The sequence below is a fragment of the Pan paniscus genome, chromosome 19, assembly GCF_029289425.2.
Source record: "Pan paniscus chromosome 19, NHGRI_mPanPan1-v2.0_pri, whole genome shotgun sequence".
Taxonomy (NCBI): domain Eukaryota; kingdom Metazoa; phylum Chordata; class Mammalia; order Primates; family Hominidae; genus Pan; species Pan paniscus.
The window spans coordinates 16,010,168-16,026,376 of NC_073268.2; the positions used below are offsets into that span (position 1 = coordinate 16,010,168).

Genomic DNA, 16,209 nt, shown 5'->3' on the forward strand with positions numbered 1-16,209 from the left:
CCCAAGTTCAAGTGATTCTCCTGCCTCAGCCTCCCTAGTAGCTGGGACTACAGGTGTGAGCCACCACATTCGACAAATTTTCGATTTTTAGTGGAGATGGGGTTTCACCATGTTGGTCAGGCTGGTTTCAAACTCCTGACCTCAAATGATCCATCAGCCTCAGCCTCCCAAAGTGCTGGGATTACAGGTGTGAGCCACTGCACCAGTCCTTTTTTTTTTTTTTTTGAGACTGAGTCTCACTCTGTCATCCAGGCTGGAGTGCAGTGGTGTGATCTCAGCTCACTGCAAACTCCGCCTCCCAGGATCAAGCAATTCTCCTCCCGAGTACTGGGACCACAGGCATGTACCACCATGCCTGGCTAATTTTTGTATTTTTAGTAGAGACAAGGTTTCACCATGTTGGCCAGGCTGGTTTCAAACTCCTGACCTCAAGTGATCCATCCACCTCAGCCTCCAAAGTGGTGGGATTACAGGCATGAGCCACTGCACCCAGCCCATTATATATATTTTATCACAATAAGAAATGAATCATCCAAAATGAAAAACAGTTTTTAAGATGGCTATTCAAGAACACTAGTGCTTGACCCCAAATGCATTTACTTTAGAATCTATCTCTGTTCTCATAGTAGGACTAATTCAAATTCGAATTCAAGTACATCCTCTCTATGTGGCCTTTGATAACTTACTAAACTCTCATCTCTGCTTCCCTGTCCCCTTTGTCCCCTGTCTGGGACCTTGCCCTTCCTTCTGTGTGCGACATGCCATCTGTTGATGTCCTGCATCCCCCTCTGTCTCAGGCAGTCATTCTCATCTCACCTGTTTGAGGTGTAGTTTGTGAAATTCAGGTATCTGTCATGTTCCTCAGTGCTGGACCTGGAGAGAGCTCGGCTGGGTCCATGAGATATGTCAGATCCCCAGGTGTCACCACACCGAGACCTTACTTGGAGGTCTTTTCTGGGGCTTGCAGGTTTCGGGGGGCTGTTTGCCTCCAGATGCCAAGAGCCCACAAGCAGAAGAAGACTTCACTGGACAGACCCACAGAATCCAACATCTCTGCACTGGGAGGGGACATCTGTGCCTGCAGGCTCATCCTTCTGGTCCCTCTGATAATATTCCACTTTATTCTGATGAGGAATGTGATGCTGAACTAGAGGGGTGTGTAAAAATCCATCGTGGAGGGCAGTTTTAACCAACATAAATATTCTTTTCACAATGCACTGCCGGCCAGGCTCAGTGGTTCATGCCTGTAATCTTAGCACTTTGGGAGGCCAACGCAGGTGGATCACCTGAGGTCAGGAGTTCGAGACCAGTTTGGCCAACATGGTGAAACCCCATCTCTACTAAAAATACAAAAATTAGCCAGGTGTGGTGGTAGGCACTTGTAATCCCAACTACTTGGGAGGCTGAGGCAGGAGAATGGCTTGAACCCAGGAGAAGGAGGTTGCAGTGAGCCAAGATCATGCCATTGCACTCTAACCTGGGTGACAGAGCAAGACTCCGTCCCAAAAAAAAAAAAAAAAAAAAAGCACTCTTTACAGAGTGGCTTATGTTTTGCCTGTTCCCATGATGCTGGAGGACATTGAAAAGCCAATTATGTCCTAAGATTCTTTGAGGCACACAGATTTCTGTCCTCTCCTGTGTTATCTTGGAGCCCCAGGAGGTCACGGCTACTAAAGGAGATTCCCAGTTGTGGATACAATAAGGCTAACGTGAAATGAAATCACATCAAGCCAGGCGCGGTGGCTCATGCCTGTAATCCCAGCACTTTGGGAGGCCGAGGTGAGGAGATCACTTGAGGTCAGGAATTCGAGACTAGCCTGGCCAACATGGTGAAAACCCGTCTCTACTAAAAATACAAAAAATTAGCCAGGCATGGTGGCAGACGCCTGTGATCTCAGCTACTTGGGAGGCTGAGGCAGGAGGATCATTTGAACCCGGGAGGTGGAGGTTGCAGTGACCCGAGATCATGCTACTGCACTCTAGCCTGAGAGATGGAGCAAGACTCCGTCTCAATAAAAAAAAAAAAAAAATCACATCAAGCTTCTTGCCTTGTGCTGAGTACACAGCAGGTACCAATGAATGCCTGCTCCATACTTTTATTTATTTATTTTTTATTTATTTTTGAGACAGGATCTCACTTTGTCACCCAGGCTGAAGTGCAGCGGCACAATCTCTGCTCACTGCAGCCTCGGCCTCCCAGGTTCAAGCAACCCTTCTGCTTCAACCCCACAAGTAGTTGGGACTACAGGTGCCCACCGCCACATCCAGCTAATTTTTCTATTTTTTGTAGAGACAGGGTTTTGCCATATTGCCCAGGCTGGTCTCAAACTCCTGAGCTCAAGCAGTCCACCCACCTCAGCCTCCCAAAGTGCTGGGATTTTAGGCAGGCGTGAGCACAGCACCCGGCCCCTTTTATGTTGTTGTTTTTTTAAGAGACAGCGGGGTCTCACTCTGTCACCCAGGCTGGAGTGTATTGGCAAGATGATAGCTCACTGCAGTCTTGAACTCCTGCTTTGGACTCCCAAAGTGCTAGAATTACAGGCATGAGCCACTGCACCCCACCTCTCCCTCCTTTTGCCTTAGAAGAGTGAGAATGTTGTCTGGGGTCTCTCGGTATGTGGATGTACTTACCTGGGATTGGAACCGTGTGCAGGGGCATCACCTCCACTCCGTGGACTGGGTACCCAAAGGGGAGGTTGGGCTGGACCAGCAGGGGCAGTGGGCGGGGCAGCCCTTCTCTGCAGGAAGGAGAACAGAAACGTCAGCAGCTGCTCTGATGCTGGTCCCTGGTTCGTTCTCAAAGTGGTGCCTGTGCACAGAGCCTTGCCCTGACAATGTGGAGAAATCAAAATTGGGTTGTCCCTGTCTCCCTCCATTCTCGTCACCCAGGCTGGAGTGCAATAGTGCGATCTCGGCTCACTGCAAGCTCCGCCTCCCGGGCTCAAGCGATTCTCCTGCCTCAGCCTACCTAGTAGCTGGGATTATAGGAGTGCGCCACCACGCCCGGCTAATTTTGTTGTATTTTTAGTAGAGACAGGGTTTCACCATGTTAGCTAGGCTGGTCTTGAACTCCTGACCTCAAGTGATCCACCTGCCTTGGCCTCCCAAAGTGCTGGGATTACAGGCGTGAGCCACCGCACCTGGCCGCATTTTTGTTTTTGAGACAGGGTTTCACTTTGTCACCCAGGCTGGAGTACAGTGGCACAATCACGGCTCGCAGCAGTCTTGACCTCCCTGGCTCAGGCAGTCCTCCCATCTCAGCCTTTTCATAGCTGGGACTACAGGTACATGCCACCAAGCCCAGCTAATTTTTAAAATTTTTTTGTAGAGATAGGGTCTCACTATGTTGCCCAGGCTGGTCTCCAACCGCTGGGCTCAAGCAATCCTCCTGCCTCAGCTGTCAGAGAAGCCAGGACTATAGGAGAGAGCCACCATGCCTGGCTAACAAAGCATATTTTTTTTAAAAAAACCATGACCAGCATAGAAGAAGAAAATTATCAGACGGTAGGGGCCCACCCAGCTGCAGCAGCTAAACACCAAAGTCACATCTGAACTTCGTGGGAACCAGGATAAAAGCGATTGACAATCATCACATGGTCCTTAATATCCAAAGGAAGAAGTAGACCAATTCCTGAAGGGAGGTGGAACTTCTCCTACCGCTGAAATAATAAATAAACTAAATCACAAGAAAGTGTATACGGGAGTAATTGTTGTCACAATATTTTTAGAGGAAACAGAATAACTATTTTTATGGTTTTTTTGGTTGTTGATAACGATTTTTTGTGTGTGTGTGTGTGTGTGACAGTGTCTCGCTAGGTTGCCAGGCTGGAGTTCAGTGGTGCGATCTCAGCTCACTGCAACCTCTGCCTCCTGGGTTCAAGTGATTCTCCTGCCTCAGCCTCCTTAGTAGCTGGGACTACAAGCACACACCACCATGCCCGGCTAATTTTTGTATTTTTAGTAGAGACGGGGTTTCACCATGTTGGCCAGGATGGTCTTGATCTCTTGATCTTATGATCCGCATGCCTTGGCCTCCCAAAGTGCTGGGATTACAAACGTTAGCCACCACACCCGGCCGATAACGATCTTTAGTCAAAAGCAAGCACATAGCACCATCCAGCAAGATTAGTTTTTTGAGGAACTACGGTACAATGGTTGAAATGTTAGCCTTCGGGGCCCAGTTTAACCAGGAGATCATTTAATTACCTTGAAAAAAAGATTAGACCATCATAGTGAATACTTACAGGAATATGAAAAAGGCGAAATTTTTAAATGGTAAAGAACATAAACAGGTAATTAACAGAAGAGGAAATACAAATGGCAATGAACACATGGAACATACTCAGCTTCAATCAGGGAAATGTGAATTTAAAAAAACATGGAATACCTTTTTCATTAAAGTTTGAAAATTTGATGATAGCAAACGTTAGTTAGGTGTATGTAAGGTGCGACACTTACCCACTCTTCATGAAAGTGTGAGTTCACACAAGCCCTCTTGAGGGAAATTTGGCAATATCTATCAAAAATAAAAAAGGCATACCCTGGGATCTAACAAGTAAGATGCTAGGTGAAAGGAGAAATGTTTGCATGTGTAAGCAATAAGACAAGCATAAGAATGTTCATTTCAGCATTGTTTGAAATGAACATCCTTATACGTGTATTTTTCTTTTTTCTGAGACGAAGTCTCACTCACCCTGTCACCCAGGCAAGATGCAGTGGTGCGATCTCGGCTCACTGCAAACTCCACCTCCCGGGTTCAAGCGATTTTCCTGCCTCAGCCTCCTGACTAGCTGGGATTACAGGCATACACCACCATGTCCAGCTAATTTTTGTATTTTTTTGTAGAGATGGGGTTTCACCATGTTGGCCAGGCTGGTATCGAACTCCTGGCCTCAAGTGATCCGCCCACCTCAGCCTCCCAAAATGTTGGGATTACAGGTGTGAGCCACCGCGCCTGGCCCTTATACATGTCTTAATGAAAAAGGAAATAATGTAAATATAATGTAATATTATTGTAAATAATGTAAATGTAAAAATGAAGGTTTTTCAACAATCTAAATACCTTTCAATAGGGAAGTGGCTTAGTAAAATGCAGCATATTCATATTCATAGCTATATTGCAATTAAGAGGGATGAACTAGATATACACATAGCTCTTAAAAACATTTCATACTCCTTTCCAGTTCTGGCCCCGGACCCTGCAGCCACCGAGATGTCGATGCCTAAGAAGAACAGGAATGCATTTATCAACTCCTTTTTTTTTTTTTTTTTTTTTTTTTTTTGAGACAAGGTCTCGCTCTGTCGCCAGACTGGAATTCAGTGGCACGATCTCGGCTTATTGCAACCTCCACCGCCCAGGTTCAGGTGATTCTCCTGCCTCAGCCTCCCAAGTAGCTGGGACTACAGGCACGTGCCACCACGCCCAGCTAATTTTTGTATTTTTAATAGAGACGGGGTTTCTCCATGTTGGCCAGGATGGTCTTGATCTCTTGACCTCATGATCCGCCTGCCTCGGCCTCCCAAAGTGCCGGGATTACAGGTGTGAGCTACCGCACCCGGCCCTATGAACTCCTTTTAAAGGAGGGAGTCACGGTGGCCAAGAAGGATGTCCACATGCCTAAGCACCTGGAGCTGGCAGACAAGAAGGTGCCCGACCTTCATGTCATGAAGGTTATGCAGTCTCTCAAGTCCGGAGGCTTTGTGCAGGAACGGTTTGCCTGGAGACATTTCTACGCGTACCTTACCAACAAGGGTATCCAGTATCTCCATGATGACCTCCATCTGCCCCCAGAGATTGTGCTTGCCACCTTATGCCACAGCTGTCCAGAGACTGGCAGGTCTCTGCCTGAAGGTCTGCAGGGTGAGCCACCTGCAAGACCCACAAGTGGGGAAGCCCACAGCCTGCTGCCAACAAGAAAGCCGAGGCTGAGGCTGCGTCAACAACCAAATTCCAGTAAGAGGCAGATTTGGTCGTGGATGTGGTCAGCCACCTCAGTAAAATTGGAGAGGACTTTTGTTTTGTTTTTATTTTTATTTTTGAGACAGGATCTCACTCTGTCGCCCAGGCTGGAGTGCAGCGGCACGATCTTAGCTCACTGCCACTGCCACCTCCCAGGTTCAAGTGATTGTCCTGCCTCAGCCTCCTGGGTAGCTGGGATTACAGGCGCCCACCATCACGCTCGACTAATTTTTGTATTTTTAGTAGAGACAGGGTTTCACCATGTTGGCCAGGCTGGGCTTCTGACCTCAGGTGATCCACCTGCCTCAGCCTCCCAAAGTGCTAGGATTACTGGCATGAGCCACCACACCCAGCCAGAGGAGTATTTTGCATTGAATAAACTTATAATCTGAAATATATATATATATAATTGAATAAAAAAACAAATTTCAGAGTGATTTGTTTTTATGGTACCAAGTACACTAAAATACACAAAAAACCAACAGTGTATGTTTATATGGATATATATACACACACACACATATATATATAACATACATGTATATAACAGTATTTAAAAATAGTGTGGAATAATACATACCAAATTCATAATGGCAGACTCCTTAGCTAGGTTTACAAGGGAACCTATCATTTAAGAAAGGGACGAGAATAGCAGTGGTAGTGGTCAGGGGAGTGGGTTAAAATGGACTTTTTCTGGCCAGGCATGGTGGCTCATGCCTGTATTCCCAGCACTTTGGGAGGCTGAGACAGCTGGATTGCTTGAGCTCAGGAGTTTGAGACAAGCCTGGGAAACATGGCAAAACCCCATATCTACAAAAAAACACAAAAATTAGCCAGGCATGGTAGCATGCACCTGTAGTCCCAGCTATTTGGGAGGCTGAGGTGGGAGGATCCCTTGAGCCCAGAAGGTGGAGGTTGCAGTGGGTTGAGATTGCACCACTGCACTCCAGCCTGGGCAGCACAGCCAGACCTTGTCTCAAAAAAAAAAAAAAAAAAAAAAAAAAAAGAAAGAAAAGAAAAGAATAAAGAAAAAGAAAACAAGAAAAGAAGAGGAAAAAAATGAACTTTTTCTTAGAGGAGCATTACACATGCTGCTTTTTAATGGAAGTATAATGTAGCACTAACACACAGGATCAGATTGACCAATCAGCCTCAACTGAGTCAGAGATCTCATCCAGTATCAAGCTCTACTTGTAATTTCAAGGATACAGACAAGAGGCACAAACATCCTCTTAATTAGTCATCCTATATGGATTCCCAGGTCATTCCTTCCACATCAGTCATGCATTCTCCGGAGGATAACAGATGTGGTCTCTAAATGCAATTTTGCCAGATTACCTCATCCAACATGTAACGAAGAATGTAAATTATGAAACATCTCCTGTATATACTTCAGAGATTTATATAGCTTATGTGACATTGGCCAGGAAGCAAATGATTCTGGGTTATTTATCATATGTAATTTCATTAGCTGAAGACATCCTGCAAGAGCAGTGCCAACCTTCAGGGAATCCCTAATCTAAGGAAGGAGAGAGAGCCCAGCCTTAGAAGTACCAGTCTAAGGGAGGAGACATAGCCCTTGTAAGCATGAACCTTCCAGTCTGATGGAGGACTGTTTAGCTCTCATAGAGGCCTTGGACTGATGGGAAAACTACAGTCTCACCTTAAGGAGCCCTCAATCAGACAGGAATGTTTAGACACATGGCTTAGCTAGAATTTGAGGATCCCTATGGAGCAGTCAGTAATGGAAATTAAGAAAAGACAGTGTTGGGCCAGGCATGGTGGCTCACGCCTGTAATCCCAGCACTTTGGGAGGCCAAGGTGGGTGGATCACTTGAGGCTAGGAGTTCAAAACCAGCCTCGGCAACATGGGGAAACCCCGTCTCCATAAAAAATACAAAAATTAATAGGGAGTGGTGGCATGCACCTTTAATCCCAACTACTCGGGTGGCTAAGCCAGAAGAATTGCTTGAGCCTGGGAGGTGGAGGTTGCAGTTAGCTGAGATCGTGCCATTGCGCTCCAGCCTGGGCAACAAGAACAAAACTCCATCTTGAAAAAAAAGAAGAAGAAGAAGTGCGGCAATGGATTCATGCTCATGGAATTCACTGGTCTTACCATGTTCCCCATCATCCTGAAGCAGCTGGATTGATAGAACGGTGGAATGGCCTTTTGAAGTCACAATTATAATGCCAACTAGGTGACAATACTTTGCAGGGCTGAGGCAAAGTTCTCCAGAAGGCCATGTATGCTCTGAATCAGTGTCCAATATATGGTACTGATTCTCCCATGGCCAGGATTCATGGGTCCAGGAATCAAAGAGGGGAAGTAGCACTACTCACCATCACCCCTAGTGATCCACTAGCAAAATTTTTGCTTCCTGTTCCCACAACATTATGTTCTGCTGGCCTAGAGGTCTTAGTTCCAGAGGGAGGAACGCTGCCACCAGTATACACAACAACGATTCCATTAAAGTGGAAGTTAATATTGCCACCTGGACACTTTGGACTCCTCCTACCTTTATGTCAACAGGCTAAGAAGGAAGTTACTGTGTTAGCTGGGGTGATTGACCCGGGCTATCAAGATAAAATCAGTCTACTACTCCACAATGGAGGTAAGGAAGAGTGCACATGGAATACAGGAGATCCATTAGGGTGTCTCTTAGTATTACCATGCCCTGGGATTAAGGTCAATGGGAAACTACAATAGCCCAATCCAGGCAGGACTACAAATGACCCAGACCCTTCAGGAATGAAGGTTTGGGTCACTCCACCAGGAAAAAAAACATTACCTGCTGAGGTGCTTGCTGAAGGCAAGGGGAATACAGAATGGGTAGTAAAAGAAGATAATCAATACCAGCTACGACCATGTGACCAGCTGCAGAAATGAGGACTGTAATTGTCATGAGTAGTTCCTCTTTCTTTTGTTAAAAACATGTTTGTGCATATACACACTTGTACTAAGAAAATATCTTCATTTTATTTCCTTTTCCTTTATCATGTGACATAAGATTTATTGACTTCATATCAGCATCTAAGTATTGTTAACTTTATGTAATAGTATTTGGGTTGGGGATTGGTGTGTTTCTGGTCGTACAAAAGATAGTTGTATTATGTTAGGCATAATTATAACCTTATTATTGTCTTTATTTGAAGATTATGTATGATCTCAGGAGATGTGTATGGGTTCAAGTTGACAAGGGGTGGACTTGTGCTGGTTAATACTAAATGTCAATTCGATTGGATTGAAGGATGCAATATTGATCCAGGGTGTGTCTGTGAGGGTGTTGCCAAAGGAGACTGATATTTGAGTCAGTGGGCTGGGGAAGGCAGACCCACCCTTAATTGGGTGGGCACCATCTAATCAGACGCCATCGAATATAAAGCAGACAGAAAAACGTGAAGCGGTGAGACGAGCCTAGCCTCTCAGCCTACATCTTTCTCTCGTGCTGGGTGCTTCCTGCCCTCGAACATTGGACTCCAACTTCTTCAGTTTTGGAACTTGGACTGGCTCTCTTTGCTCCTCAGCTTGCAGACAGCCTGTTGTGGGACCTTGTGATCATGTAAGTTAATACTTAATAAATTCTCTCTCTCACTTTCTCTCTCTCTCCCCCCTGTTAGTTCTGTCCCTCTAAGAAAACCCTGACTAATACATGGGGTTTCACCATGTTGGCTAGGCTGGTCTCAAACTCCTGACCTCAGGTGATCTGCCTGTCTTGGCCTCCCAAAGTGCTGGTATTACAGGCGTGAGCTACCATGCCCAACTGGAGCTAGGTGTTATTAGCATCCCCATTTTACAGAGATTAAGCAGCTTGCCCAAGATCACCTAGCTGGCAGATAGAGGATGCAGGACCTGAATGCAGCCAGTCATCTTCCCGCGGCAGCACTGTTAACTACCAAGACCAGTTGCTCCTCACATAGCTAGGTGCACCAGGGTTGAAATCCATTCCAGCATCACCTGTGTATTCCACTGGCTGTCCAGCTTTCAACACCTCCTGATGGAGACGGTGCCTCCATCTGTCTTCTGGGGAGCCTTCCACTTGCATGTAATTTGGAGGGTAGTGGCTACTATGGTTTGAATGTGTTCCCCAAATTTCATGTGTTAGAAACTTAATTCCCAAATTCATATGTTGTTTGGAGGTAGGGGCCTTTAGGAAGTAATTAGGATAAGGTCATCAGGTAGGGACCCCATGATGGGACTGGTGGTTTTTGTTGTTGTTGTTGTTGTTTTGAGATGGAGTCTCACTCTGTCACCCAGACTGGAGTGAGTGCAGCGGTCCGATCTCAGCTCACTGCAACCTCCACCTCCCAGGTTCAAGTGAGTCTCCTGCCTCAGCCTCCTGAGTAGCTGGGACTACAGGCACTCACCACCACAGCCTGGCTAATTTTTATATTTTTAGTAGAGATGGAGTTTCGCCATGTTGCCCAGGCTGGTCTCAAACTCCTGACCTCAGGTGGTTCACCTGTCTTGGCCTCCCAAAGTGCTGAAATTACAGGCGTGAGCCACCATGCCCAACCAAGGGACTGGTAGTTTTATAAGAAGAAGAGGAAGAGAGACCTCAGCTGATGCATGTGCTCTTGCCCTGTCAATATGTGGTACCCTCCACCATGTTATGATGTAGCAAGAAGCCTTCACCAGATGCCAGCACCATGCTGTTAGACTTCTCAGCCTCCAGAATCGTAAGCTAAATAAACTTACCTTTTCTTTATAAATTACCCAGTCTGCAGTATTCTGCTATAGTAACAGAAAATGGACTAAGACAGTGGCTAGCTTCAAAAGTCAAACCTGGAGGGGTCTGATGCACCCTTTCCCTTCCTTTTGATTCATGAGTTAGGCTCAGTTAATTGAGCACTAAGGCAGTAACCTGGGGACAGTTCATTGCAGAAGCAACAACAATATGGGGACCAGATGGCCCTGGAGCCTGACCAGTTTTTCAGTGCTCCGTTAGTTCTTACCTGATTTCCTAGCCTGGACATCCTACCACCTATGGATTTGGTAAGGCCCCAGCATCCTTCTAACAAATTCCCTTTTGATACAAGCCAGGCAGAATCAAGTTCAGCCCTTTTCTTGTTTTTTGTTTTTTGTTTTTTGTTTTTTTGTTTTTTTGTTTTTGTTGTTGTTGTTGTTTGTTTGTTTGTTTTTTCTCTTTTCTTTTTTTTGAGATGGAGTCTTGCTCTGTTGCTCAGGCTGGAGGGCAGTGGCACAATCTCAGCTCACTACAACCTCCACCTCCTGGGTTCAAGTGATTCTCCTGCCTCAGCCTCCCAAGTAGCTGGGATTACAAGCGTGCGCCACCATGCCTAGCTAATTTTTGTATTTTTAGTAGAGATTGGGTTTCACCATGTTGGCCAGGCTGGTCTCGAACTCCTGACCTCAAGTGATCCGCCCACCTCAGTCTCCCAAAGTGTTGGGATTACAGGCGTGAGCCACCGCGCCCAGCCAAATTCTGCCTTTTTCAACCAACAATCCTGGTTGATACACCTGAGTGTTGATACCCCTTGTAATTTAAAACAAAGGGATACACTCCTTGCATATAGCACAGGGTAGTATGCTCTCAACATATAAATGAATAAAATAGGGCACCTTGGTGATGACTACAAAATCACCTGCTATGATGGCCTGCGTGCATGGAGGATGTACCACCAGATGTTTCAAACTATCTCCATTCCTTTTGTTTTTTTTGTTTTTGTTTTTGTTTTTGCTTTTGTTGGAGACACAGTTTCAATCTGTTGCCCAAGCTGGAGTGTAGTGGTGTGATCCTGGCTCATTGCAGCTTCAACTTCCTGGGCTCAAGTGATCCTCTCGCTTCAGCCTCCTGAGTAGCTGGGACTACAGGCATGTACCATCATGCCTGGCTAATTTTAAAAATTTTTTGTAGAGATGGGGGTCTCACTATATTGCCCAAGCTGGTCTCAAACTCCTGGGCTCAAGCTATCCTCCCATCTTGACCTCCCAAAGTGCTAGAATGACAGACATGTGTCACCAATCCCAGCTTTTTGTTGTTGTTGTTGTTGTTGTTATGAAATGTTTTGTACATACAAAGTTTTGTAAATCTTCATTTAAGGATGATTTCCTCGATTCCTTCTTTTTGTTTCATTCCTAATAGTTCCTCCCAGGGACCCTTGCAAGCGAGAGAATTCCTTCCTGCTTTTTCTCTTAAGATTCACACCCTCAGGACATAGGGAGAGCTTTTGTTCCATCTCAGAACCCAAGGGCCTTCATGACCTGCATTACCTCCTCTGAAAGTGTTCAAATTCAGCCTGTCTCCTCGCTTTCACCGCTGGGAGGTCGCTCTGGCCATAGGCATCCTGAAAGTTGTAACCTCCCTGCTCTTTGTTGGCTTCACATTTGCACTGATTTTTCGGGAACAGCCTGAAACAAGCAAGAGGACTGTAAACATGGATTGGGTGGGTAGGCTGGTGGGTGAGAGGAAACCGGAGTCCTAATCCAGTGTGTAGTTTACCCTGAAAATCTTCTTTCCTACACCCAACTGTTCTGAGATGATGAGACCCTGGAGTCCCCTGCACTGGCCCCTCACAGAGACAAGGGGACAAAGGGAGGGAAGCAGGGACAGAGGAAGGCTGAAGACTTTTCCTCTCTTGAATTGTCCCCTGCACCTAACTTCTTTAAATCTGAGAGCCACATGACTGTCAGTTGTATCTCACCCCACCATAAAAGGAGGGCAGAGAGACAGAGAAGCAGCATCTTTTCTGCAGTTTTGATTAAAAAAAACTACATGCTCTCCAAAGTTTTAAGGGATTTTGCTGGATGCTATAGAGAACATAGACTGGATCGTACAGACCAAGCCCTATCCTGGCTTGCAGTCACTTGTGCATTCAGCACAGGCTTAGGAAAGCAAGGGAACCATCTGTACAATGGGCACAGTAGGGCATGGTACTTGAGGAGGAGCAAGGAAGATGTGTGCATTAAGGTGAAAGAAAGAACACGCAGTCTCTCACCAGATTCCATCGTAGGAAAAGAGGTTCCTGAGATGTTCCTCAGGCAGAAGCTTCAGCTTCTGGACACCTGGGGCAGGACTTGGGAGTTCTGGCTTGGGGCTGCTGAACACTGCTTGAAGGAACATGCTTCCGAACATAAATCCAACAATGCCAAGTACCAGGATTATGACCAATATCTTGAGGAGCCACAGAAATCTCGAGCTGTTGGGACACAAAAGAACAGATTACGTTAAAATCTTTTTTCTTGATTTTGTAATGTATATGAGACTGATAATTTCAGGAAAAATGTAAGCTAAGCACATAGCTTATATTGGTCACTAAAATCGATTTCTGATAAACAGAGGAGGAAAGAATCAATTTGCAACAAAGGGACTTAGAAAAATTACAAATAAAAGGATGGCAAAAAAATCCAGAAAAAAAAAAAGGTTAGAGGCTGGGCACGGTGGCTCACACCTGTAATCCCAGCATTTTGGGAGGCCGAGGCAGGCGGATCACGAGGTCAAGAAATCAAGACCATCCTGGCCAACATGGTGAAACCCAGCCTCTACTAAAAATACAAAAATTAGCTGGGCATGGTGGCGTGTGCCTGTAGTGCCAGCTACTTGAGAGGTGAGACAGGAGAATCGCTTGAACCCGGGAGGCAGAGGTTGCAGTGAGCCAAGATCACGCCACTGCACTCCAGCCTGGCGACAGAGCGAGACTCCTCAAAAAAAAAAAAAAAAAAAAGGTTAGTAATGTTAATGTCAGCATAGCTAAATTCAAGGCAATAAAAAAGAGTATTAAATAGGACAGAAAGACCACTTATAGTGATCAAATGCATGATACCAAAACAGATAGCCGTGAACTTTTATCCACTAATAATAGCATTAAAATATACAAAGTAAAAAATGGCAGGATATGAAAGAAGGATTAGAAATACAAAGATAGTTAGAGATGCTGGCATGTCTCACTTGATCAAGTCTCAAAAATATTTTAAAGCAGCAGAACAACAAAATGATATAATTTGTATTCTGTTAAAGAGCTCTTAAAACATTTATAAAAATTGGCCACATATGCCAGGTGTGGTGGCTCATGCCTGTAATCCCAGCACTTCGGGAGGCCAAGGCGGGTGGATCACGAGGTCAGGAGATCGAGACCATCCTGGCTAACATGGTGAAACCCCATCTCTACTAAAAATACAAAAAATTAGTCGGGTGTTGTGGCGGACGCCTGTAGTCCCAGCTACTCAGGAGGCTGAGGCAGGAGAATGGTGTGAACCTGGGAGGCGGAGGTCGCAGTGAGCTGAGATCACGCCACTGCACTCCAGCCTGGGCAACAGAGAGAGATTCTGTCTCAAAAAAAAAAAAAGAAACAAAATCCTGTTTTGCTTTTATTCACGCGGTTATTATATTGAATTTATAAATTAATATAGGGCAAAGTTACATCTCTACAAAATTGAGCTATTCTATTCAAGAATAAAAAGAAGGTATCTCAATCTATTCATATATATTTCCCTAATACAGTGGTAATTTGAGACTCTGTCTCAAAAAAAAAAGTTGGCCACATATTAGGACACAAAGAAAACTGTAATAAAGTAGAAATCGTTCAGATCATACATTCTGACAATGCAATTCAAATGTAACCTGGCCGGGCATAGTGGCTCATGCCCATAATCTGAGCACTTTGGGAGACCTAGGCAGGAGGATCACTTGAAGCCAGGAGTTCAGGACCGTCCTGGGCAACAAAACAAGACCCTGTATCTACAAAAAATTGAAAAATAGCCAAGCACCATGGCATGTGCCTATAGTCCTAACTACTCAGGAGGCTAAGGCAGGAGAATCCCTTGAGCCCAGGAGTTCAAGGCTGTAGTGAGCTATGATCGCACTACTGCATTACAGCCTGGGCAACTGAGACCCCATCTCTAAAAACATAATAGGCTGGGCATGGTGTCTCACGCCTGTAATCCCAGCACTTTGGGGGGCCGAGGCAGGCGGATCGCTTGAGCTCAGGAGTTTGAGACCAGCAACATGGTGAATGTCTCTACTGAAAAAAAAAATAGCTGGGCGTGATGGCCCAGGCCTGTGGTCCCAGCTACTTGGGAGGCTGAGGTGGGACGATCACTTGAGCCCGGAAGGCGAAGGATATAGTGAGTCAAAACTGCACCACTGCACTCCAGCCTCGGTGTCAGAGGGAGACTCTGTCTCCAAAAAAAAAAAAACAAAAACGCCCACTGCTATTATCTAACATTGTCATGGAAGTGCTAATCAATGCAGTAAGATTAGCTTATGGAATAAAAACATAAATAACGAAAAGGGAAATAAAAAGTATTATTTACAGATGAAATGATTACATATTCAGAAAACTAAAATGTATGAGGTGAGAAGCTATTAGTAAGATTTTAATAGGGTACCTGGTGACAAAATATAGTAAAAAAATTAATAATAATAATTGTCTAATGACCACTTAGTATGTTCTAGACCCCCTGCCAAGAGCTTTGTGTGCATTATCTCACTTAATCCTCACAACAGCATAACAAGAGAAGTTTTATTTTTTGTTTTTCTTTTGTTATTGTTTGTTTTGTTTTGTTTGAGACAGAGTCTCGCTTTGTCACCCAGGCTGGAGTGCAGTGGCACAATCTCAGCTCACTGCAACCTCCACCTCCTGGGTTCAAATGATTCTCCTGCCTCAGCCTCCTGAATAGCTGGGATTACAGGCGCCCACCACCACACCCGGCTATTTTTTGTATTTTTAGTGGAGACGGGGTTTCACCATGTTGGCCAGGCTGGTCTCAAACTCCTGACCTCAGGTGATCTGCCTGCCTCGGCCTCCCAAACTGATGGGATTACACGCATGAGCCACCAAGGCTGGCCGAGAGAAGTTTGATTACTCCACGCAATGATCAGATGAGATAGCTGAAGCTAAATAGGAAAAGTAACCTGCTTTCTCGGTTATGACAGATGCAGAATTCAAAAGCAGACCACACTTTTAACCACTACCCTACAAAGGTTTCTATAAGCCAACAAGTCAGAAAACATAATGAAAGCAGAAATCTGCTTCAAATTAACAACATAACACAAAATGACCCAGGCAGGCAGATACTTAAGAAGAAACATGTGGGACTTATGTGGCAGACTCTTAGGTGGCCCATATGATCTTGATCTCTTGGGCGCTTAGCAAAAGATTCTTGGTTTTTAGCATTTAAGATGTGCCTATGGTTGGTACCAACTGACATTTCCTGAAATCATGCAGTCTTGAGTTATAAATCTTTAAGTCTATTGCCATGCTAGAATCTTATTAATATATAGGAAATTTAG

General features: G+C 45.2%; 1 protein-coding gene across 1 annotated transcript in view; it reads right to left on the minus strand.

The window, feature by feature from the left end:
* The window catches only part of B4GALNT2 (beta-1,4-N-acetyl-galactosaminyltransferase 2 (SID blood group)), a 30,010-nt gene extending 14,227 nt beyond the window's left edge, over positions 1–15,783 (minus strand). Inside the window, exons 1-3 of the mRNA XM_003810036.4 lie at positions 12,917–15,783; positions 12,192–12,329; positions 2,632–2,738 (exon numbers count right to left, since the gene is read on the minus strand). Of these exons, the coding sequence (XP_003810084.1) occupies positions 2,632–2,738; positions 12,192–12,329; positions 12,917–13,053 (382 nt within the window). The 5' untranslated portion in view covers positions 13,054–15,783. The remainder of the gene's footprint in view (positions 1–2,631; positions 2,739–12,191; positions 12,330–12,916) is intronic.
* Between the last annotated feature and the right edge of the window lie 426 nt (positions 15,784–16,209).